Genomic DNA, 26,805 nt, shown 5'->3' with positions numbered 1-26,805 from the left:
TGGACAGAATTTTTAAATTTTTTTTAAAATCAGATTAGGCACGAGTAGTGCCAAAAAGGAAGAGATGATATAGTGTACCACAGTAAGACTAAACAGACTGATCATTTATCATATTTTAAATTTATTTTACTTTACATTTAAATCTTAAAGATAAATAAATAAATGAAAAAACATGATTGGTCTTTTCCAACTCAGGCCTTTGAACTTTTGTGCTCTGTTTAAAGGGACACAAAGACATGTTTCTACACAAAGATTCCTTTCTTGTTACCAGCATGTTTAAAAAGACTAACTTTTTCCAGTTTGCATATGCCAATTTGCCTTTCTTCTTCCTACCCAGCCCCACTTCATGCTGCTTAATTTCAGTATTTGATTTAGTAATGAACTGTCAACATACTGGCTAGCTTCACATTGTGGTTCTTTTGCACTTATTTACTAGACTTTTGTATATTGCTGCCCATAACACTACAGGGTTTAATTCCATTTAAAACAATTTTGTAATGGGAGGGTTCCTCTTCCATCTTTGCAAATGTTTTGCATATATTCCTTTTAAGGAGGGATCACATGAGGATGGCCAAACCAGCCATCCTGGCATGATCAGAACACAGGTGCAAAGTGTTCAACTTGCCAGGTACCGCTTGCGCTGGCAGGGCAGACCAGTGTTTGTGGCCAACCAGTGAGTAATCGATGTTTCCTTTCACACAGTCTCCAACCCTTCCTCCAGCTCTAGATGGGTGAGCAAGCAAGAACTCTGGGGTAACAAAGTTGACAAGCCTGGGCAGGCGGCACCTGGGAAAAGGAGACACCTTTCCCTTTCCCCACCCTGTATTTACAGAAGAATCATTAGCCCCGTGTCATTGTATGTCAGTAAGAATATGACTCTAAGGCCAATAATAATGGCAGATACTATTCCTCACTTAATTTGGGGCACAAGCATGGGTAGAAGTGGAAGTCAAACTGAAAACAGTGCAGGAGCTGCACGTAATTTCCTTAGGGCAGTGCTTCTGCAACAAACACAGGTGTGGAAAGCAGAGCCCAGATGAGCGGAATGTGCTACCGACAGGACAGAGAAACTGTAAGGGGTGAGTGAGCTCAGCTCTGCAGGATTGACCTGACACTCATTCATCCCCAAAGCTTCTTCTGACCTCAAACACAGGGTTTAATAGTGTTGCACTTGCTATGCAACTACACCATAAAGCTGGCTGATGAGGACTCCAGCTGTCCATGATCAACCCAATCTGTGATGAACACTGCACACTTAACAGACATGGGACTAGCACCAGACAAAGGAATCATGAATTTTTAACTGACAATGACATTTTATTACAGACTGACAAAGACTGTCTGGGAACCCACCTAAGATGTTCCCTGCAATACCCCAGACTATAATCCTGTTTTAGGAAATAACTACGTGTTTATTCAAAGCAAGCCAACTCCAGCCCAGGTTCTTCTCCTGCAATTCCAAACACCACAGCACAGTTCTCATTTAACCTATTTCCTTTCCTTTCTGCCCCAACCATTTAGAGATGCTGTAGGTTGTTCCTAGAATATATGCAAGTTATCTAGCCTCAAACACTCTGCCAAAGCTACATACTTTCCTGTTCAGAGATAGATGATCAGCAGGCATCCCACAAGAGCCCAGTAATTCCTTCTCATAGAACAGTTACCAAAATAGTAACTCTGACCCTACAGCTTCAACTGTCTCTCTCCTCTCCCCTCCCTTTCAGACCTTTTCTTTTTCCCTTCTGTTTTCCCCTACCCTTAACTATCAGTCTTTACTTGCCTCTTCCATCACGTTTTCCTTCCACCATTAAAAGAGATTCTACATAACTTATGGGCTGATGTTGGGCCCCTCACAGAGGGCTCAAGTGCACCAGAATTACAGTTCACCTGAACAAGGTAATTTTAGAATTATGCTGAGCACGTTCCTACTGTCAATAATGAAGAAAAGACATTACTTGATGGCAAGAGGTACTCATTGAACTGACTGCAACAGGCAGCAGGTCTTACTCTGTAGGACTCAGAACATGTTTAACTTCTTTCCTGCACAAAGCATTGAAGCTTTGGCTGGGACAGCAAGCTGACTAGAGCAGAGCCTTATGCTGTCCAGAACTGGAGGCATGAAGTCTAACAGTTCCAGAGCAGAAAATGAGGTGGAAGGTAGGACCTTTAATTCCTGGCAGATGGAGGGAAAAGCAGGAGCCATAGCACGTGTTTCAAGATGGATAGAACGGTAAATCCTCCCCTCCCAAGAAGAGGTGGTTGAGGACAATCTATATATTCTAGAGATCAAGTCTTCCCCTACATGCTGTATAGTGGAATCAAAAATTATTGCTGAAGAACACAGTAAACTGAGGGAAAGCTATGATCATGGTGATGTGTTTCAGGCTTATTTAATGCAACACCCAATAAAAGACAGACACGTAAATAAAAAAAATAAAAGTTCAGTAGTTCATTTTCTAAGTGATTTGGTAAAGCAGTCAGACAACATTGCAATTTCACTTTTTAGCCAGAGTGATCTCTGTGTACCTTTTTTTTTTAGTCATAATTACCCTGAAAGAAAGCAGTACATGTATACAGAGTGGAGAGTGCAATTTTCAAAAATCCCATGCTCCGTTTTAGGTTAATTGTAGCTTTCAGTGGATAAAAGAATCTAAGGGCTGTTTAAAGGAGATCCTGCTTTATTATTTTTAAAGTTGCCCCACCCAAGTTTTGTTCTCCCACACAGTCAGTCCAGAGCACACAGGAACACAGTGATTTCAATGGAATGTATCCCAGCAATCTTTCTGTTCCAGACCCCCACATAGCACTTTATACTTCAAAAAACTGTTAAATGGGAGCCTGCTGCTTAGAACATCGGGCATTAAAAAGAAGTGCCAAGTCTTACTTAGCATAGCGTCTAGATTAAGCTGAGATTTTATACTACAACATGCCTAACTGCCTCATCATTTTGAGATTTATGGAACAATGACTACACCACAGGCCAAAAAGCAGAAATTTTCGTAAGAACAGCAAACTTTTCAACCCCCACATGGTAGTACAACAAATACGCATTTCCAGAAATACCAGAAATTAGAGCTGGCAATTAGCATTGGGAAATCCCTGCCTGTCTTGGCTTTGCTTCTGACAATAGCTACTTTTTCTGCTGAACTGCAGAGTCAATTTTCAATTTTAAAGGACACTCTACTATTTTAATTATTCAGTATTGAAGATACTTGGAAACAAATCCCAAGTCTAGTCTTCCTCTTGTCCAGTCAACAATCTAGCAATTAGAAGAAAATTGGTTGTTGCCAAATTGCAAGACATGTTTTTCAGCTGATCTTCAATACTCACAGAAAACGGTCCTGAAATTTTTCAGTCATTTGCCCACAGACATAAGTCAGAGAGTAAAATCAATCCAACCCATCACAGCCTTCACACAGTATGCCTCTTCTAGAGTAATCACAGTTAAAAACAAAACCTACCTAAACAGATCACCCAGGTTACTACAACATCTTAGCATCAAAGAGCTAGATATTTAAGTCTATGTAGATGCCTAAAAATGTTGATGAGCATCTTGTCATATTTAAGAAGCAGACAAAACATGTTTAGACAGGCTTAATATCTTTGCACATTTGAAAATCCACTCTGCCCTCATCTGCCTGTTTAAGATTCTAGATGCTTCTGAAGTCAGACCACAAACTGACTAGTTACTACAGAAAACAGTCCAATCTCAAATATTAATGAGACGCCTAATAAGACAACAGTAGCACTGGTTTTGTTTTAATTGGATTATTTCAAACTCTGCTTTTCCAAGCAGAAACAGTGAAAACTTCTGTCCTACTGGCTAGAGATGTTCATTCTCTCTTGTGTGAATAACCTCCAGTCTATAAACAAATTCAAGCTCTGAAGTGATATGATAGTTCCCAATATTACCACACCTTTCAAGTGTTACGTAGAACAGCCTCTCGAAACAATTAAAATGGTTATCTTTTTAGGTTGTCAGCTTTTAGGTGTTTCTAATAGTAGGTTTTGAGTTTGATGAAGAGGAAGAGGTGAGGAAGGAGTGAAAAAATACAGCTTCTCAGGCAGAAGAGACTAGTTGTTATTGTTAATACGCAAGTACAATTTCTGTTGTTTTGTCTACAGACTCTTGAAATGTGCACATCCACTACTTTGCTTCCCGTCTCAGAATTTGCTCCCATCTAGGCATCCTGTTCACAGATTTCTAGACTACAAATCATCCTCCTGTAACTACACATCACACTTTGACAGTACTAATTTGTGACAGGGCGATAAATCTCATTCCTCCACTCCAAATACACATGTTCACATGGCAACAGCCACCCCCAGGAAGGATTTCACAGCGATTAAGTGACTCAAGGAAAAAAGATTCTCCAGTTCATGGAGCTGCCTGCGCACACAGAGAGTGAATCAGGTGAGGTACAGGGGATCTGAGCAGCAAAATCATGAAGTGAGGAGTCACTCTCCCCTCTAAGAAGAGTCATGCTCCCATCTGTCAGCTGTGGACTATATCAATTCTGCTAAATACCAGAATTAGCAGCCTTATTTACTTGTGCGTTCCTACAACTCCTTTGCAGGCATGCCCACCCCTGTGATTTTTACACCAATAACTTCAGGGTGTGATTTGACAATGCAGCTAAGCCAAGCAATAGCTGCAGAAAAGGATGTCCTGTTGTTCCTCCTACTTTCACCATTCCTCTCAGGGCTGACCCTACAGTAAGACAGAGCATGGAATTAACCAGCTAAAACTCATCCCACAAAGTAGTTTTCTATCACTTTATGTCCGTGAGCTGACTCACTGCAGGGTCAGATACCCTCAAAACCAGAAGGGCAGAGATGAAAGAAGAGGGAGCAGGGACATCTCTTGGAAGCTGCAAGACTGGTGTAGGTACAGCACCAAAGCAAAGCCCCGCAGGAGGGACACAGAGACATATGCATGAAATATCAGCAGTTGTGCTCACTTTCAATTCAGCCACTCCGGAACAGCCTAGAGAGCTTTAATAAATCAGTGAAGTTTCCTATGCAGTCTTCATTCCAGCATACAGTTTTATGTTATCAGTCTTACTGCTGGAAAACTGTTTGTGGAATTCCTGTTTCTCACACACACCTTGAAAACATATTCCTACTCCTCCTCCCCTTCCTATTTTTTCATGCTAACAGTGAGGCTAAAGAGAAGGGTACCATTCCTTCCCCCAAGACACCTTCAATTCTACAAAATAAGAGATTAAAGATTTCCTCCAGAAAGGAACACAGGGAGGTTGGGATGAGGAAAAGAGTCTCTCCATCCCTCCTAACTTTACCCGTATCCCCAGTCCAAAACCAGTTACCACATCTTATAAACTGAGATACAAATAAGATTAATTCCAATTAAAACCACCTCCTCTTCCTCCTCCTCACAAATTATAGCTAAGGGCAGCTTCTGGAAACTAAAGAGAAGGATAATTTTCCTTGCTTATCTTGAACAAAATATAGAACAGCTCCTGTTGGCCGTTTTGAGTTATGCCCTTAAGGTTTGGCTTCAAAACAGAGGAAACCAGACTGTCACGGATTTAGACTGCTGTGCTCTTAGAGCTGCATATCTAAATTTTAGGTATCCGAAAAATCCTTTGTGGTCAACTTTGTCTCCAGCCAGTAGACAGCAGTAATATCAAAACAGCAATTACTTTCAGACTCCACTTGGTTTTGGGGAGAAGCATGAGCAAGTTATCAAGGATAGATAAGTAAGGAATAAGTGAACCAGTGCAATTTAGAACAGTGGGTGGACTAGCTACAGCAAGATCTAGTTACATCATGCATGTCACTTAGCCTTTGCTCTAGAGCAGCACCCCAGCCAACTAGCATAGAAGTGTGAATGAAGTCATCCTAACACACAGGCACACCTAACTTCCATAATACCAAGTGTGTTCATATATTAGTCAAGGGACCGTTCTCGTTACTCAAGTAGATGCCAGTAAAAAGTTTTACTGGTGTAGATGAACTCAAAATAGCAACTGCTGCTACTCGTTGCAACAGGAGCAACTATGTCTGACCACAAAATTCTAGCAGTTCTAAACTGAATGGCATATTCAGTTAGATGAGACACCAGAGACTTGTGACATTACTTTTATTTGTTGTGAAGTGGCACAAGACACTGTGCCACTGGCTGATTCAGTTTGGTGACCAGCAAAAGCCAAACGTTGCTTAAGTAATTAAAAGTATTTCCCTCTGCTCCCAAAGGTTGGTTGACATATTTAGCTGGTTTATAGAGGTAGTCTGTTTAGAAAGAGTTCTTGCTAAACTGAAAGAGTGCAGCATCCACCAGTGCTGCTGCTAGGAAGCCAATATGGCAGCTGCACCAAATGCTAACCTGTAGTTCAAAAGACTTTTTAAGCAGTAACCAGCACATCTGCAGATTACACCACAACAGCATCTCTACCTTCTTCCCAGCTACTGAAGAAGTGCATGACAAGCCAGCTAAAGACACAACTCCAATGGTGTGCCATGAGACTATCTTTACACAGCCTGTACTACTCCTGAGTGCAGTGTGTAATTTTATTCCTGAATATCAAAACTTCTGAAGAAGCTCCACTTTCAAACCTAATGCATCTTCAAACATGGCTGCTCTAGGACCCTGTGGTAACCTGGCCATGACAAACAACAATACATCATTTCTTTCAAAGCAGCACACAAGTTTAGGATGAAGGATGGAACTTTACATTCTTCACAGATCATGGTGATCTGTTACAAATTTCACACAAAATGTGTTTAATTGTCTTTCTGGAAAGCCATCTATTTCACCGACTGCTCACTGCACTATCAAATAATTATTAATATTAATGCACAAAAAGCTGGAATGAGTAGCAGTAGGAAAAGACAAGAACAGGACTAGACTACAGCAGTTCCGCTGCTCCAAGGGAAGTATGCTTACTGTACAAGTTCAAGCTTAGGTCTCCACTGATACTACTATTACAAGCGAGAGGCGATATATGATGTGCAGCCTAATGTCTCTCTAAATGCAGTTCCAAAGAGCCTCCTATAGGACCTACACATTATGTCTATCATCCTTGCTGATCAAGCCTCATATCCACCTCTCTTGTCACACTAGAACTGATAAGCCACAGCTGCCCTAATTGCACAGCTGGTTCCTGTATTCTTGCTGACCTTTCATTAAGTGCTCAAACACCACACTGATAAGAATGGTATTATGCTTAGACAGAAATACGATTGGATAGTAAAGTCCTTACTAGGTTTAATCCTATACCTTCAACAAAGTTTCAATCTGGGCACCAGCACAATCTAGCTGAAGTTCTGCAGACCCCACACATGCACATGACTCAGTTATAGGGAGCAAGGTAGTGAAATACTATTAATTTGCATAACAGAATTGCACTCCAAATAGAAACAGCCTACTCCATACCATACCCACCTGTTGCCTTTGTGCTTGGAAAATGTTTTTCTTCTCTGTAATTCATTAACCTACAACCTTATCAAGGTGGGAGTGATGAATTTATTTCCAGCATGGAAACAGCAGTCAAACTGAGCAGAAATACTTACGTCACTCTTCCTGAACTTTGCTTTTAAGCTCTTCATACTGATCACATTCAACCTTCCAGACCTTTGAGGAGCTTTTTATCCTTCGTCAATATCTAAACAAAAAAAGAAAGAAAAATAAGATTCCAATTTGATACCATTCAGTTCACTGGCAGCCAAGTCTGAATTGAATTTGCATACTTCTATCACACTTTGAGGATTTAGCCCTCAAGCTCTAAAAAAAGATTAACAGCCAGCTAAGGGAAACTTTCTGTTTCTCCAAACCTAAAAGCAAGCCTAAGTCTGACCACAGAAGAATAGCACAAATCTTTATCACAAACTCAAGTGTGTATCATGTTATGCTAGCTACCTCTCAACATAAGCAGATCACTGACATGTTCATACATGTAGCAGCTTTCTCTGCCCATTGCCTTTTTTAACATTATCATCAGGGCAGCCATTTGTAAAGTGGGAAAAGCAGAAATAAGTATGCAAAGTCATTTATTAAAACTTCACTATCCTACAACCGTGGATCTGCACTGGGTAGCAGAAGTACCACCACTATCGTATGTACAAGTCTAATCACTAACCAATGTGCATGACACATATTAGAACAGCTCAACACAACATAACAAATAGAACTATCCAAGCAAAAACAGAAGTTATCACTGGAAGAATTGTTTTATATTCTTCTCCAACATGCATGCTTGGAGTCATAGCTGGGTTTTATTTGACAGTGCACTATCACAAACAGCCATGTTCCCCCCTTCCTCCCTTTCAAGTGAAGAAAAGCAGCAGTTGCACAAACATACACAACTACCGTTACAGAGAAGCTGCAAGCTTGAACAGGGGAACAGTGGACCAGTACCTAGGGCAAAGTTTCCTACAGAAAGCTTCAATATACCACATATTACCAATCCAAGACAAACGTAATGGTGAACAGCATGTTAAAGTAGCATGGCCACATGTTTCTTCCTAGAGCACAGCAGAAAAACTTAATGAAAGAGCAACATACATCTGGACTTGGCAAAGCCATCTATGCAAAAATGTTCCAAATTTCTAGTTTTACAGTACTCTTACTGGCATAGCCAGCCCCTCTCATCTACAAGTTTTAGCTGCTACACAAATTCCTTCTGAAGGAACAGTTTAAAGTAAAGGATGTTCAGCTGTATAAACTTCCTCCCTCCACCCTAGAAAAAAAAGGAGAAAAAATATTACAAGTCTAGCCAGATAAATAAATAACTGAAATGAGGACTGGAGCATAAATTCAAATAGGTCATGCAGGGTCACTAATGTTTCACATCACTCTTCAGAAACAGTAGATTACAGTTAGATAAGCAAAGTGAGATTCAATTGTTTCATAAAAGAAAGTCTCTTAATATTATGAAGCAAGTTGCTATGTTCTACATGATCACTCTACTATGGGTTTTAAAATCCAGCTACACATTATACTTATGGCAGAATATATATGAATGCTTCCACAAAATACAATGCTAAGCACCATTCAGGAATAGCGATTAGTGCTAAGTAAACATGTCATTTAGTTCAACCCCCATATTTATCTGACAGCCATTTAAGACAGACAAGTACATTTCTTCAAAAAAACCCAAACAAACAAAAAATCCAGTACACTACATACACACAAATACATTCTCCACAGAACACACACCTCCAGTACGTAATCTGGATAGGGTAATTCTGTAGGCTGTTAAAATATCATTAAATCTAATTAAATGACTCTAAGTCTAATTAAACAGTCATTCTGAAGTCATATCAGATTCCTGACTGCTCTCAGGTATATGAACGAGGGGTTTCATTCGAAGTTCTTCCTTTTCGTCTCAAGGAGAATGGGCTTGTGGCATTTTGTTTAATTCTTCTGCATGCAAAAGGAAAAGAAAAAAAAAATTGCAGAAGCTTTTCATTCCCTGGCTTAAGTGACAATTTCTTAGCTTCTTCCTGGGCTGAACGGAGTATTTGTAAAATTGTAACAAAAAATAAAAAAAAAGGCAAGTTTTGAGCAATCAAAAAGAAGGAATTATTTCAGGTTGCTCTGAGAGAAGCATACTACTTTATTTCTGCTACACCTACCCAAACTTTGGAGAAAGTGTTTAAATTGCACAACAGCTGTCATAACCTGCACTGGAAAGGAGCCTGAACCTCAGCAAGAGCCCAATAGCCTCCTAAATCATTCTCTAGCAACACCAAGGATGATGAACATTGCAAAGACCAGAAATGCCATGGTCAGACAAGACAAATGCCATTACACTTATCTGGCCTTCTTTACATATCACATCAGCAAATAAAGAAGAAAAAAAAAAAAGAAAGAAAATGGAGGACAAAAACCCAAACTGTTTTTAAAACTTTTGGGAAAAACAAAACAAACCCACAATTTAAAGGAACTTTAAAAGCTGATACACCATACAATATCCCACAGAATACAAAACTTAACAGGACTTTTTATTTTAAAAGTTAAACATGCTTGACTAAAACGGTAAACAGTTTAATTAGACCAGTTAATAAAATATAAAGAAATCCTGTACATGGGGAATTGAAAACAAGAAATCTTTCTTCACATACAGACTGCCAAAGAATTGTCTACTATAGGCTGTCTTTTCCCTTCCCACCCCCTCAGCATTTTTGGCTCCCATGAACGAAATATTTGTTACAGCTCCCATGAAAGATAAAATACTCAACTACAGGGCTATAGGGGAGATGACAACTCCTTGTAGGTATATGCACAGAACAGCTGCAAAGCTGGATTCTCTTCTGTGAGGAACCTGTAATACACACTAATTGACAACCTTTGCAAGCACTCCTAGTATGCTAGTTTTCCCCCTTTTGAGGAAGGAAGAAGGGAGGTAAGCTGTGTTTCTATTAGAAGCCAACTTATTTTTCCCACAGGATGCTTCACCTCTTGCGTAACTGAATTTTATACATTGAATATGAAACTCAAGTTCTCAGCATAATTAAAAAAGCATGCACAAGCACACAAAAACGGCATTCCCAAGTTTAGTGTGCATCACATCTGTATTTTTTCCGTAAGAGATAGTTAAACACAAACATTAAGATTATAGCTTGTGCATCATAATGCCCATAATCCTTCAGCCACAGAGATAAAAACCCATGAGGCAGTGAGGGCTGCCTTTTCTTGGCATGGTTTAAAGGAGGAAGTCACCTCTCAAAGGGTGTAATTATTGGAATTGATGCAAAAAGAGGTCAGCATCCTGATTCAGCAGAGCTTTATGACAACTATTCATTTGCAGGAGGGCAGGATAAAGGAAGCACCATTAATACACTCCTGTTTTACAAGATAGGAAATGACTACTAGAAATTCACTAGGGAGCATCAAGACACTTCAAAACAGTATTTCTGCAATGAATCACAGGTATTAACAAGAAGCACTATCTACTAATAGTGGCATTTCTCCACTTTCAGAACAAATGTGATAATAAATACTGAGCACTGCCATTTTGTAGCTGCAGCAAGTTAGCAGCAGAGAAGTGCTTAACTGCAGGGATTCTCAACAGTTAATGCTAATCACATGCTTTTAACCATTAGCTCCAAAATTAAATATCTAGTCCTCTAGCTCATCTTCCTTCAGCTTCATGTTAAGAAATAGCTTTCAGGAACACAAGCCACAGAAAACACCTTCAGGGTGGTGGTTAACTTATCTAGTTAAAACAGGAGGCACTGAAGTGGTGGTAATCTTCAGCCTCAGTAATTTCATTGAAACTGTTTTAACACACAATAAAATCTTTACGTTTAAACATAGGAAAGAAATTAGGATAATCTTCCCCACTGATTTACAGTGAGATTCGTGCAAACATGACAACAATACCGTCATATTTTTTTCCTTTCATTAAATTGCATTAAAATCAGGGCATTGCCTTTCAAACAATGTTACAATTAACTCCCTGGCCAAAGATCCAGTGAGGCAACAGTAAAACAGACTTAGTTTTGCTTACATGTAAAACCATACACTATGCACACTGTTCATACCAATGGAAGTTACCCTTTACTGATAAGTGCTGAATTCAATTAATTTCGGTGTCAAAAATCTTGCATCTCTTTCAGAACTCCCTGAGAAGCCTCGATCTCAGACAGTGCTCTTCTGCAGCAAAGCATGATTCATGTCATCAACTACTTTCCCCTTCCCCTCCCAAAAAACACTTCAAAATTTTTCTTCACCTTGTCAGGTTACACAAAAAAACTAGAGGCTCCATGCAAGATTTAGCAACATAAAGAGACAGAAAAAAAAAGGAAAAAAGGGTCTGGAAGAATAACATTGCTGCCATACACTTACATCTTTTTTGTGTATGTACACTTATGCTCAGAGGGGAAAATAAGAGGCTCCAGAAGTGTCTTCTCCCAAAGCACAACATCACCATGTGATGATCACTTTCTAAATCACAAGCCCTGCTCTGACCCCAAATCACAAGTCTTTGTGGCAGCCAGCACTGCAGAGCAGCCAAAGGCACCCACACTAGTAGCATCTCTTCTGCTGCCCACCTTCAGTACTCAACTTCTCAAATCCTTCACATGCCTGAGCTCTCTTGACCTACTATCCAATACCAATAACATGCCCAAACCCAAGCTTCTCCTTAGCATTGCCAAAGTCACAGGACTACCTGGAGGCATTAGCCATTGCCCAGCCTCTTTGGTTGTTCGCACATACAGCAAGCCCACGCTGTCCTAAAAAAAAAATCCACCCAACACTTCATCTCTGACTACCTTCTCATTTCCATCCAGTTGATCATACTCTTCTCTCTGTTTCTCAGGCCAAAGCAGAGAAGCATGTATGATGTGACCAAAAGCAATGGGAACATTTCCCCACTCTTTATCAGCACAGCTCAGTTTTTCCATCTTGGGAAACCCATCCTCCTATCATAGGACAAGTCAAATGGAACAGAATTTTTTTTAAACTTAATGTCACCTATAAAGACAAATAATTCTTGGCTTGGTTAATCTACTATTACTTACTAATGAAAACACACTGAAAAATGCACTGAGAAGCCCAAGTACTACACAAGAGTGGGAGTGATTTATATACAGTTAATCCCACTCTAAACAGAATCAGACAGAGATAGCAAGGGCCTTGAGTAACTTAGTACAATCCCTCTATCTGTTCACAAATCACTGGCAAGGATGTGCTGAACTGTACAAATTTAAGCATTTGAGCCGCAAAGTTAGAGCTCCATAGATATTGCATCACTAACAAATCTACAGCTACCACTCCTCCCTCCAGAGCGCTTTGCATCAACTCTCTACTCTCACATTTCCTTCTGATATTCAGAACTTGCAAATGTTAAACTTCATTTTTAATGGATTCAGCTGAAGCACTATCAGCCTCTGTGGATGCTATACAACCAACACAAACCCAGGCAAGACTGTCGATGTGGGGATATGTGCAGTTTGATAAACAGTGTTTTCAAAATCAGTTCTAGACTGCTAGGAGAAAGCTTGCATTAACAAGGCCTTAGACACAGTGAATTACAGGAGAAGATTAGGGAAAAATCAAAATGTGGCATCGCTCTAATTTGTTTACTTGGCATATTAGACAGCACTCCAGGCAAAGTCCTAGCTCAAGCTAAGTCCAGCCAAATTTGTCATTCACTCATTACATACAACTTTACTCTGTTCTTACTCCAGTTCTTCCGTCTGGAAGTGTCTGTCAACACACATCCAGCTCACTGAAGAGCACAGTAAAAGAGATGAGACTTGCTGCATGAAGTGGGACATGCTGCTGTTTTCCTCTGCTTTCAATTTCCCCATCTCTAAAATAAAAAGGACCCTCCCTTGAGTGCCCCTCAATTTTGAGACTGTATTTTCTGGTTTGATCATACATAAAGATACATTGCAGTGCTGAAGACTTTCATGTTCAATGCTTAGTCCAACAGGGCTAGACTGGATTTGAAGCATCGAGCTACAACTAGAAATAGAGAAAAATGATGCAGAGTCCCACTTGTGAAATGCCAGTTCTTAAACGAGACACCCACATGGGTAACAACAGCTAGTACTTGTGTATACTTACTCCCTTCCTAATATTCTGTATCAATCATTCAACTAGATGCTCTTCAGAATGAGCAGACATGGCAATCTGTACAGATGCAACGTTAAATCTACGAAGAGACATATCCATGACTTTATGGATGAATATTCTGAAATAGGTTAAGGCAGATCAGTCACCTATTGGGGCAGGGGTTAGGAAGATGGGAACATCAATTTAATTTACCTAAGACACTTGCTAAGCTCTACTCCCATAAACTCTGCTCATCTATTTTTGAAAGGTCTTGGAAGGGTATCCTACCAAAAACTCCTGTAGTCTAGAAATACCTTCAGAGACCGTGCTTTAGATAACACAACTCCCCTATTCAGCTTCCAAGTTCTTGGGAGGAGAGAATGTTTTAGCTGATGAAAATGCACCACCTTTTTAAACATTATCCAAAATTGGGAAGAGAGTTGGGTTTGCTTCCATCCTTTAAAAAAATTACTAGGAATTCAGATATTTTCTATCCTGGAAGACTATCAATGCTATAAACCACTACAGTTATCAGCAAGATCAACACCTACATCTTAGTGATAACCAATTGATTTTTATCTGATTCTGTTCAGGTTGTTGAAACTTACAATTCAGTAGTAGTAGCAGCACTAGGTACCATGCAAATACTGGAGAAGATGATCTAGTGTTTAAGATACTTCTCCCAGCCTTCGGAGTCCTGCGAACCTCTAGATCTCCCTTAGTTATCATGTTGGTGTCTCAGGCAAGTCCTTGTAAACAAGATCCTCAGAAAGCACTCAAGTGTCAAACACCCCAGAGATGTTTCAGGGTGTCCCAGTACCTTTTACCTTTGCGAATCCAGACATCTGCAATAACCAACAGTAGCTCCCTGCCTCTCAGCAGTTATGAGGAAACAAGTAGAACATCCTCAGCTACTGAAGTTACAGAGTCACAGACAGCTGAGGGTATAAATTTTTTTTCCATTGTAATGATTGAACAAACTTGGCTCTGTGGTTCTCCACTTTACCCATCCCCCCCTACGGATTCAGGTGAAAAAACCCCACACATCTTGTTTTACAGTATTTTGAATACCAGTAATGGCTTCTAGGCACAAAACTAAAAGGAAACTATGGCAGCTTTAGAAAATATACTTACATTTCTACAGCATTTGCCTAAAATGCAAGATCTGCCTGCAGAAGAAGGACCTCAGTCAAGATCTAACACTTCCCAGGCAAATGCACTAACCATTATGCCAGCAGCTCTCTCCTCCAGAGGTGGTCTCAAGTTCAGCACACCGACTACCACCATCACCTCCAGGCCATCCTGTTCTGGATCTCACAGAATCATTAAGGTTGGAAAGGACCTGTAAGATCGTCGAGTCCAACCATTAACCCAACCACCATGCCCACTAAACCATGTCCCGCAATGCCTCGTCCACACGTTCCTTGAACACCTCCAGTGATGGTGACTCCACCACTTCCCTGAGCAGTTTATTCCAGTGTCTCACCACTCTCTCAGTAAAGAATTTTTTCCTAATATACAGTCTGAACCTCCCCTGGCGCAACTTGAGGCCATTTCCTCTAGTCCTGTCACTCGTCACTTGGGAGCAGAGGCCAACACCCACCTCTCTGCAACCTCCTTTCAGGTAGTTGTAGAGAGCGATAAGGTCTCCCCTCAGCCTCCTCTTCTCCAGACTGAACAACCCCAGTTCCCTCAGCTGCTCCTCATAAGACTTATGCTCCAGACTTCTCACCAGCTTCGTCGCCCTTCTCTGGACATGCTCCAGCACCTCAATGTCCTTCTTGTAGTGAGGGGCCCAAAACTGAACACAGGATTTGAGGTGCTGATACAGGCCAGGATCTCAACACAAGGGAAGCATGCTTTCTTTCACTGCTGTGCACTTTCACTCCAGAAGTCCTTGGCAGGTACCTAGACTGGTAACTAGTCCTAAGTGCCGGTGGAGATCTTCAGTTGCTTCCAACATTTTACCAGACTTGCATTTGTCTCTGGCAGTATGACGGTGATTAAGCTCTGCTTGAATGTATTACCTGAATTACAGCCCTTTGCACTACTTCCTCTATGCCCTAAAAGTGCATTATTAGATGTCCCTCAAAATGTAAGGAGTAGTAAGGACTGACAACTCTGAAAACAAGCCCCAAGATACCTCAAATGCAGAGCTATCACCTGTGTGCATTCACAAGCACCTAGACAGCAACTCCAAGGAATGCAAGAGTACAGGCTTCTCAGACATGCAGGAAATATCCACATAGCAGGAGAGCCAGTTACTCAAATCTATAACGCCAAAAGACCTTATGGACTGCTATGGTCCCACCTCAAGATTTTCAGTAGTCTACTATCTCTGCACTAAGCAAGGCTCTAAAGCTTTGAATTGATTTGTTCTAGGTTTTTTTTTTTTTGTTTTCTCTCTGTAGTTATTTCAGGCATTATCCCTGTGCACAAAGAACTAACCCACAATCAGCTCTAAAAGGAATGTGATTAGGGTATTGTTGCAGTAGGATTTAGAAACTGCCAACATCTCACACAAGAACTTAGCTTTCATGTTTCTCCAGGCACTGCTTCTCCCTCAAAAGAGGCACAAACTCCTTACCAGGGAGAGGGAGAAGAAAAGTAACATAGTGGGGAACATACAAAAAGAAAAAAAGAGAAAGAGATGAGGCAAGTGAACGAACCCTCTTCCGAAATGCTTACATCGCCTCATGAAACCAGCAGCCTCCCACCTAGTCTCTTCTCCACACTTGATGTTATCGATCTCTTGGTTCAGGGAAGGAGAGGGGAGGAGGTAGCATTTTATTGCTTTGCTAGCAGATGCACTCTTGGAAGAGAGAATAGCACAGAGCCAATATTTTTAGCGATTGCAAGGACAGACATCTGCTACTGCATAGTGACTTATTGGCACTGAGCTTGGCTTCAACTCAAAAGAATCCTGAGCTCATATCAAGCCTCGTTCTACTCAAATGCTCTTTCACTCTGGTTCATATGGCTGTTATACAATTCTTCTATTAGTAAATAAAATCCCATTGACAGCTTTCCATGAGCATCCCAACACAAGAGCCAAGCAGGTCACGGACAGGTATTTACTAAATTCATTTACTCCTAGTTAATCCAGGACATCAGAAGGCCTTTCTGAAATGATGTATGTGTAGTTTTTGGCATTTGATTATGTTTTTTTAAGTAACATACACTAATCCACAACCCACTAGGATAAAGAAAAAAGAAAAAAAAAGAAGAGACTACAGCTTCTACCAAAGTAGCACTTGCTCCACTAGACTGCAAGCGTTTTGTATCAGTTCTGTAACAAGCATGCTCACACTCACTATAGAAACAACAAGAGAATTTTTTAAGATCCTGCAATGCTGATAAAGCAGAATTTAACTAGTCTTTTCACAAGGAGAAACTTAAAAACGTCACAAGTGGCAACGGCAGACTGTAGAAGGCTTGTGCTGCCAAACGCTGTGCAAGGGAAAGCAAAATCTTTCGCGTGCTCTGTTGGAAGTTAGAAGCACAGGTTCCTGCTTAAACTTGATCCAATTCCTAAAGCAGCCTATTTAATTTTTTAACAGCTAGTTAAAATCTTCATCTTTTCAGGCCCCGCTGCCAGAGGGTCTAGCCGCCGTGCCCGCCCGCGGGGCGGGAGGAGACACGGCCAGCAGCGGTGCGGGGGGACTCGGTGGAGCCCGGCCCAACCGCCGCCCCCCGGGGGAGCCCGGTAGCCAGCCCTCCCTCCCCCGAGCTCCCACTAAACCCCCGGAGAGAAACGGCCCCACACGAGCACCGAGACAACGCCGTCCCCGGGGCCACCTTTTTTACCGGAGCGAGGCAATCTGAGGGTCTCCCCCGGGTGCGGGTTTAACTCCTCTCAGGGCCCCCCGGGAGAAGGGGTGAGGCGGCGGCGGCACTGCTGCCCCCGGGGCTCACCCGGACCCGCGCTCTCAGGGACCAGGCGACCCCCTCCATGAGGCGGCGAGGGCGGGCCCCGCGGCTCCGCTCGGGGCTGAGGGACCCGCGGAGAACCCCCGCCGGGCGGGTAGGGGTGTCGGGGGGGGGGGGGGGGGGGAGGCTGAACCGGCGCCGGCCTGACTGCACCGAAGTGCTACCGCCCACCCCCGCAGGTAGCTGTCACCCGCCGGCACGCACCGAGGGGAGAGGAAAAAAAAAACAAAACGTAAAACTATAAATAAAGTAAATACACAGACAAGCGGCAACGACTCACGGGCTGCGCCCCGCCGGTGCTCTCCACTCCCCCACACCGGGGAAACAGGGCTCCCCGGCAGCGCCGGTGGAAGAGAAGGGAGAAGTTTCCTCCTGTTGCGCCGCGCAGGGGGTTTCTCCCCTCAGGCTCCGCCGAGGACGCACCGGCCGGCAACAGCCCCCCGCGGTCGGCGGCGGAGGCGGGGGCAGGTGGGCGCCGCACACAAAGCCCCTATTCACAACGCCCGCCGCCGTGCCGGCGTGCACGCAACCTCGCCCCCCCCGTCCCCGCCCGCCGCCTCACGCCGAGCCCCGCTCACCTCATGGAAGAACCGCTTCCCGCTACGATCGTCTCCGCCGCCGGGAACCGCGCACCGAGCTGCGCTGCCGCTGAAGGGCGGAACGGCGCCGCCGCGCGCCCCGGGACACTCGGCCGCTCCGCGCGGATAGGGCGGGAGGGAGAGGGGGCGTGACATCACTCCGCGGCCACGTGATCGCGGGGCTCCGGAGCCCCGCGCTCGCGGACGAGGGTCACGTGGCGGCGGGTGGAGCCACCCGTCCGTTGCGCGGGGCTCCCGCCCTGAGGGACGGGTTGCTGAGGGGAGGGGGTGGCAGGAGGGGTTTGTCACCCGGGAGGGTGTTGGTGGGTGGGAGACCCTTCAAGGAGCCCACCCCGCTCGCCCAGGGCCGGGTGTGTGTGGGAAGGGTGTGTGGGGAGGTGGGTGTCAAGCCTCTTCTGCCTCTGGAGGCCTTCTGGTCACCTCAGGAGGAAGCTGAGGGGGGCAAAAAATGTATCAAGTTCTTCAGGGAGCGCAAGTGCTTCAGCGTATGAGAGAAGTCCTGAGCTTCGGTTCTCTTCAAAGCTTCCCCATGCTTCAAATTCCCCTTTCTCAGATCTCTAGGTAGGGAGGACTGCTTCAGAAGAAAGAGAAGTGGGGCACTTCTTGTCCAGTATCTGAATTAATGACCAGTGTAGTGTTTGGTTACACAGGAATTTAGAGGTTAGAAAATCACAAGTGGGCTTCATAGCTGTGCTGAGGGACTGCTTCACTGGATGTGCTCCAGAAGTCTCTTTTCTGTGTAGGCCAAACTCGAAGTTGAACCTCCAGAGCACCGTTTCGCCAGTCTTCTGGCAAGCTGATGGGAAACCACCTCAATATCTCACCAAAAAGAGCACAGTTGCCTTCACCTGTGCAAGGAACCCTGGACACTTTGTCTATGAAAATTGTCCTGTTCAATGAGTTGGTGAGCCTCTGCCTACTGTCCCACCACCAGAGTCCTGCCAGAGTTGTTAGCCATGTTCCCATTGTGTCATGATCATCTACTAGTCCCACTCACCACAACCACATTCCCTGCCTGAGAAGGTGTCCTTTAATCTCTGTGATCGCTCTTATCTTCTCTGTTCTCAACCATATCCACACCTTCTAAAGTGGCAAACAGTACAGAGAGGAAATGAGCACTTCAGGACTTTAGGTCATTATTGTAATAGTGGCAAGTATTGTTATTAAACAAATAGACTTGATTATCACCAGAAGCATACTTTCCTCTGCTAATCTGCAGTCCTTACCTTGGCCACTTTGTTTTGCATGTGCTTTACCTTTGAGAACAGCCATAATCATGCCAGCACTGTTTCCTCTCTTCTTATAAAATCCACATACACCAATGTTAATCTAATATAGTTAATGCTGACAATTTAATTTGCACAAAAACAATAAAAATAGGAAAATTAAGCTGCCCCAACAATGCTAGCAGCTACGAAACATGTTGCAGTTATTATGCAATTATTTTTAATTCCAGCTGTTTTTAAAAGCCGGATACATGTGTACAATATGGTCAAAAAGTCTCCTGCCTGTTTCTTCCAACACCAACAAAATTCCATGTAATCATGTGTGACTAACAGGAAAATTATTTAATACACAAGCACAGTCTCTTACAGTTTGAATAGTTTGACCATGTTGAATTTTCATTTCCATTCTCAATGCCAGCATATCATAAAGATGGGGTTTGAGTATGTTTGCATGGGATGGTTGCATATAATGACTCATGAATAATAAATAGTACATTTTGGCTCTGGTATTATAGAATATTCAGTTCTTGAGAACTGGGAAATACAGTATTTACTAGTTCCCGGAGAAGTATTGTTCATCGTCTCATAAACCGTGGCCCAGGATAAAGGCTTTGGGCTTTGTAGTGGCAGCTAGCTTAAATGCATTAAACCAAACTGATCTGACAGAACCTGACTGCCCTCTAGGTTAGCCTCCTTGCGTGGAGAGCACATGAAGACTGCTTTCACCTCTTCTTTTCTGAGCCCCCTTTTTGGTCCCTCTCCAAAGGCAGGGCATTGCCTCTCATTCAAAACATTCCAACGTAATTTTGTGGCTGAAGCCTCTGCGGGCAGAGCACAAGATTGGGAGTCAGGAGATCTCAGTGCTATTCCTAATTTTGCCCTCAGTGTGCTGTAGGACTCTGCGATAGTCATGTTTTTCCACCTGTGCTTCTACTGTCTATCTACAGGGTGAGAACAACTCTTTGAGAGTTTTATTAAATGCTCAGCATGAGCTAACAGAAGTTGTTAGTAAGACGGAGAGAATCTAATCTGCAAGAGGCAGAAGCTGGAGTACATCCTACACAAGCAGCTTCTCTCAAAATCTAACTATTAGCATGGTGGCAGTGTGACGCCCTTCCCATGCCCCTCCGTTCCTTTGTACAACAGGCATGAGGAGAGGATGGGAGGGGAAGAGAATATCCTCTTCTGCTCAGTCTCCTGGAAAAGCTGGGGGTATTGCAGCCACTTTTGACTTCGAGCAGCTGCCCACATGATGAAACCACCCATGCATTCCTAGCTACTTCTCCAGAAGGGAGAGGCCTGGAAGTGGCTTAGAGACTTTAATCACACCTTATCACTCTCTTACACTGTCTTGATAGCATCTACTAATTAGCTTACTTGGCATTGTTAATTTTTTTTCTGCTGCTTCTAGCTAGTTGTTAAATTTTTTTTGCTGCTTCTGGCTACTGCCTTCCACAGAACACAAAGCGCTGGTCACATGTCCGCTTGGAAATTATTTGCAAAGGAAATCACACTCCTGAGCGGGTTGATCACTTCTCTGCTATCCTTCAAGCAGCTTAAACCTGTTCTATCAGCTGAGTGCCACATGTTCTTTTCCCTTGCTGGACTTGTTCTGGTCTGATTATTTCCAATCTGAATATATTTTGTTTTGCTAATCCTGCCTGTTATTTTTTGCTGAAGGACAATTTAAAGGAAGTTTTGGTTTAGATTTCGAGAAATGATTGTGTTCCTGGGCTGTTCTTTGCTTACATTAAAGTATTTTTTTTCACTTTGTGACAGATGTCCCCCACAAATGCAGGAATCTCCGTGGTAACAAGTAAGACAGCTAAAACGTGGTTTTATCTGCTCCCACAAGAGCGCTTTCTTTTTTTACTAACTTGTTAGCACAGAAGGGAGGTACTTGATGCCTCTTCACAATATGGTGTGTTTCAGGAAACTTGGTTGGGAATTTTTCTCTTACTTTTTCTGTGCTGTTTGTGTAGCACCAACAATGTATTGACCCTGATGGGGTCAACACAGGAAAATAGTAAAGAATGGAGAAAGTCACAACTGGAGCTGCTCAGACAGGGCCCTTAACTGAGACAAAATCTTGAGAGAGAGGAAAGCCTACCAAGGGAGTTCTTTGCCTTTGAAGTGATCTTTCAAAGGCTGAAGGAAAAATCCAGAAATAGTTGCAGGGAATTGTCTAGAATATTTAAACTTGCACTTGCTGGACGGGTATTGCCTCTGCTTTCACCAAACTTCCTTGTTCTTCATGGTTTTTACATCTACACTCTCCTCTTTGCACCTTTCTGTATGGAGTCCCAGTCTATGAATTGTTTGAACTCTTCACGGTCCCAGGTGATGTTTCTAGGAAAGCTCCAGAGAAACTCAGTTGTTTTGCCCTTGTGATTCTTCCTGCGCCACAGGGCCCTGCTTTGCCGTGGCCGCAATCGGCACCACGAGGCTGGGCTGCCCTCCGCTGGGCCCCATAAATCTGAATATTCCTCCTCTGCCATAGGAGCAGAAATCAGGAGCAGAAGAAGGAGGCCAGGCTGTCTGTGTCACTGTTGCTAAATCCTTCAGGGGTTTCACAGGAGAGATCAGCTGGACCTTGGGGAGCCTGCCTTAAACAGCAGCTTTACATGGGTGGGACTGAATGGATCAGTTCCAGTTAGGAAAGAAAACAGTCCTGCAGAAATGTAGCTTACTCTTCTTTCCCTGCGAGAGGAAGGACATTATCTTCCTCTGGATATAATTTTCATTTTAGTTGTAACCACTGGGATAAAAAAAGGAATTAATACAATCCTTCTTAACTACAATGAGTAAAAATCCTCTTCTTTTTTTCCTTTCACTTTCTCACGTGATTATGGAAATCTGTGCTTCCATGTTAGTGTCTTTGCAATGAGTGTGCTTTCTGTACGTTTAATTAGGAGAAAAATAATTTCTTGGCCTTTTCACTAACATCAAGTTAAAATAAGTTTATCTTGTACATCTTCCCTGTGGGAAACACAGCTTAGAACTGCAAGGAAGTGGACTTGATCTAATGCAGTTTTCCCTCTGAGACTCATCCTCAGAATTATTCCATAACATATTTCATTCTTAAATTATTTTAAAAGCACAAGTCCATGTAAACAACAAAAGAGGATTATACACTCCTTACACAAACAGATTGTGCCTGAAATGGCAGTGCATCTATGTGTATAATTTAAAAAGGAAGAAGTGCTTAATTTCTTCTTGCAGAAAAGCTCAGCAAGGAGAAAAGCAACTGTCCAAATCAGCAACAAGACTTTTGGAGGTGAAGAACAAAACTTTGTTAAAAGCCTATCCCAGAACCAACATGGCATATTTCAGGTCTCTATACCATGGATGAACTGGTTTTGTGTAGCATCCTCTGCTTTGTTTCTTCTAAGAAGAGTGCTTCATTCTCACCTGTACAGCCGCTCCTGTACGGGGCCATGGGAATTCTGTGCATTTCAGCTTGCTCAACTTTTCTCCATTCTTCCACAAGCGAGAGGAAGATTTTCTCTCTGCTTGGTGCCACAGATACAGCTGAGGACCAAGGTCATTCATGAGAAAGTCCCTTGCTTCCTAGTCCCTGCACAACCTAGAGGCTTCCCTGCAAGCTTGAGGGTTGAGACTTCTCGAAAGCCTGATGGAAATGTCTGTGTGAAGCCACCAGACTACCAGAGGCCAGGCAGAGCGCACCTTGCAGAGAGCTGGCTTCCACCCTTCCGCAAATATGAAGGGCTCTTTGAAGGCACACCACTGAAAGTCCTGAAAGGCCAGTTGCCCAAGAACAACGAAGAAGAAGATTATACTAATCTGAGGATCACTGAAGAGTAAAATCCCTAGTATTCAATTACACCGAAGAGCACCTTGATTATGTTGTAATAGCAGAAAAGTGAAAGCAGTTCCCACAAGAAGGGGCAGTTACATGCCGTATTTGCTCCACACCATGCAGGGAGTTTCTTTGTCTCTACTCTTGCTCTAAGGTTTCTATTCCATTCAGAATTTGTAAATCAATTTCCTCTTCCCATTCAAACAGAAGAAATCCACATTCCTGCATATTTTATATGACTATTTGCATTACAGAGAAACCAAGCACCTTGCAAATGGCATTTCAAACTGCTTGTTTTTTTGTCTTTGCTCCTTACAAGATTTCTTAATGTACTTGGCATCTGCAAGCTGAAACTTCAGTTCTGTCCCACGCTGTATTCCCATGACACAATTTCTGCTGCTGATTTTGTTGTGGAGGTGCAAAATCCGATATGCATTCTATCTTTGTTGTCACTCTTCCAGCTTTTGGAAAAGAAGTTTCCTTACATCTCCAGAAGAGTCAAATCTCACTGTGTCAGTCATCTGTTTTGGTTTTTAAAATGCTACTTCTGATACAGAGACTTTCAGACCATATTTTTTCTTCTATGACTCTTCATCTGTTTTGAGGCTTTAGGATATTTCTTTTGTATGTATAAATCAAAACTTGTTAAAAAAAAAAGAAAGGAAAATCCAAGATTTCTTTACCCTGTATTACTATAACCAAACTAACAATTTGTTTGAATGTGATTCATATTTGCATGCAAAGCCCCCTGCCTGTGCCAGGGTTGGTGTAAATGAGTGTCAGACCTTCCTTTTTTCTTGTCAGAGACGGCTATAGCATTTATCCTGGATCACAAGAAAGAATATCAAAGGGTTGGAAAGTGGGATGAGATCCAAGGTTAAGACTCTGCGATTTATTGTGGAGACCTTGGAGATTTCTGCACTTTGCACAAGGACAGATACGAGTCTTATGTAATCGTGCTCCAGCAGAGAGGCTTTGCATAAGGACTCCTGCAAATGAAGCACCTAATTACCACCAAATATGTAGCAAACAAAGGAGCAAGAGTAAGTCTTTGATAAGTCCCAATTCTTAGAGATCAGGACAAACCAAAGCATCCCAGAGGAATGCAGTTGCATATAGAAGATTATAAATATGGACCCAAGGGCAGAGTTTCATGAAGTGACGAGATCTGGGTTTGGCATTATCAAGGTTAAAAAAAGCCAAAGCCACATCCTCCAGAGGGGTGAACGAGTATAAATCCATTCCACTTCATACCTACTGTCTAGTAGGATTTTTCCACATGGAATATTGTGTATCTGTACAATGCCATGGCTGAAATGTCTTCCATTCTCACAGTTTTACACTGTGCTCTTTTGCTTGAATGTTCCGTCTGAGACATTTTGGTGCCTACCGCTGAAGTAGCCTCAATCCATCTGTTTAGCAAGTTCCTCTGGCCTGGAGGGAAGAAATAATTTTGCTGCCATGGAACGACTCACAGGATCACATCATCCTGTGTGAGGGTTGTGTCAAAAGGTCAGTGGTACGAGTGATCGCCCCTTCTCCTTCCCACACACGCATCCTTCCTTCATGACCAGTTGGGGATTCATGTGTCCATGACTAAGTCTAGGCCAAATGTCACCCTTCTCTCCTGGTCAGAGGAACACATGCAACAGAAGTCCCAACATGCTCTCACCACAAACCCATCTGCTGCTTTCCAATTACACCGAGCATATCACGAGCCCTTAGTTTCTAGGAACCACTAGGACTCACTCCTCTGCCTCTCCTCTCCTTCCAGGTGGAGAGCTGGGGCAGACAGATAGGTCTGGCTGTCACCAGCACTGTCCCACCAAATAGGCTCTGTCTGATAAGGAGGAGAGGAGGGTTTTGTCTCCCAGTACTTGGTATGTGAACCACTTTTATTCTCCTACTTAGAGAGCTGGCACCTGGGAGTGAAGATGCTCAAGCAGTAACCCTTTTCTTCACAGTTCGTGAGAATTTGGGAGCTGAAAGAATGTGAAAGGCCTCAACAAAATGAATGGTCATTACTGTGGGAGGGGGCCAGCAACCCATTACAGGCTTGGAGCCTTTCCAGAGTGCACTAGCCAGCTAAGTGGATAGTAGAATACAAGGGATATCCAGCAATGCACTCTGTGCGCACATCAGTGTAAACAGAGTGTGGCGGCTGTGCTGATCTGATGCCAAGTTAAGTGTGCTCGGATTTAAGGCAGATCACATTTGTGCTGAGAGGTGCCTAGCGGTGCACAAATCCACTAATAATTACCTTGGAACCATGAGCTGCCGTAACTCAGGGTATGCAGAGTTCCTGGAAGCAAGACTCTTATCTCCAACTTCTGTTTGGGATCAGCAACATCTTGGAGTGTCTTACTGTTGTCTTTCAATAAACAGAAAGTACAGATTTCAATTCGCTCATACCAGTTCTTTCAGTTTCAAACTTTTCCTGAGTTCGAACCGCTGTCCAAGAAATGAGAATAGAGCACCTTTTTTGCAAGAGTGCCAACTTATGCAGAAGGGTCTGATCTTACAAAGGCATCTGGTGGTAGCTACCTCTGAGGAAATATGGAGCCTGACTGGAGCCTGCTAGCTTTTGCCCTGGGCATGGGAGTCTGTTCTTGCAGGCCATGACAGTGAGAGCCCAGCTGACAGTCTGGTGCTGCTTCCATTTCCTTTAGCTTTCAGGTTTAGTAAAGATCATTATCTATAAAAAATGAACATTTGTTTCTAGACAGTTGCTAGTTATTTCCTTGTGTTGCCCTGGAAGGAAGATTACAACTACTGAGAGATATGGATACACTTTATTAATCAACTTTTAAGGGCGTTTAAAAAGAAAAGCCAAGAAACTGTGGCCTCAGGTTGAAATTATTACTGGAAAGAATGGAACCATTTACAATAAAATGTAATAATAAAGCACAGAAAGTAATTAAGATAGGATTGTTTACTTGGGTACTCGCTTGCCATTTTATTTTACTTCGCAATTTTAAAACACAAATTTGTTTTGCAAATAAACAGCACGTACATATTAGCAGTAAGGACGTTGTCAATTCCATTTTAAGTAGCTGAATAACAGAAGTATAGCTGCAATTGGATACTGAAGAGTGGAGACAGATGGATACTCCAAACATTTTTTCTATGCATATTAGATAGTTGATGCTTGTTGGAATGAAGTAAATACCAAGTACCTTAAAATAATTTTATTGCCTTTTCTCAGCATTTGTTTCTGCAACCATTTATGAAACCAAGAGCGTTTTGTTTAGAAAATTCAAAGAAAGGAAGAGTGTTGAGAACATTTGTGCATATGAAGGCTCACAGAATGGCTTGTAAACCATAATTTTCTGTCGTTTTATCAAAAAGGACTAGGTCACCTTCCCCTTTTTATCAAATGAGCCAAATTTTGCCTTCCAAACTCTCCAACAGCATAATTTTCTCTATGGAGATATTCCTGAGGATAGCCCCATAATTGAACCAGATTGCTAAATGGTATATTAAAGTTATTAATTGTAAATATTTTAAATGGATGCTAAAACCTTTGCATTTGAATATCTTTGTATTTTCTGTCATTAGTTGGGCCCATATCTGTTCTCTCTCCAGAATTTAATTCCTGCTGGGCAAATGTCTTAGCCTCTGCCATTCTGACTTTTGGAACAAGTTTCATATATTTTGTTTTGTCTCATTAAATCTTCAACAGGTTTCAATTCAGCTCAAAGC

At 42.6% G+C, this 26,805-nt stretch overlaps 1 protein-coding gene across 3 annotated transcripts in view; it reads right to left on the bottom strand.

Moving 5' to 3' along the window:
- The window catches only part of RAI14 (retinoic acid induced 14), a 90,867-nt gene extending 72,756 nt beyond the window's left edge, over nt 1-18,111 (bottom strand). For all 3 annotated transcript variants that reach the window (XM_059833605.1, XM_059833606.1, XM_059833607.1), the window contains exons 1-2: nt 18,037-18,111; nt 7,534-7,625 (exon numbers count right to left, since the gene is read on the bottom strand). In XM_059833605.1, the coding sequence (XP_059689588.1) occupies nt 7,534-7,569 (36 nt within the window). In that variant the 5' untranslated portion in view covers nt 7,570-7,625; nt 18,037-18,111. The remainder of the gene's footprint in view (nt 1-7,533; nt 7,626-18,036) is intronic.
- Nucleotides 18,112-26,805: the final 8,694 nt, after the last annotated feature.

This window comes from Gavia stellata, chromosome Z (assembly GCF_030936135.1).
Source record: "Gavia stellata isolate bGavSte3 chromosome Z, bGavSte3.hap2, whole genome shotgun sequence".
Taxonomy (NCBI): Eukaryota; Metazoa; Chordata; class Aves; order Gaviiformes; family Gaviidae; genus Gavia; species Gavia stellata.
Note: the sequence above shows the minus strand (reverse complement) of the source record. Positions and strands in the feature narration are given on the sequence as shown.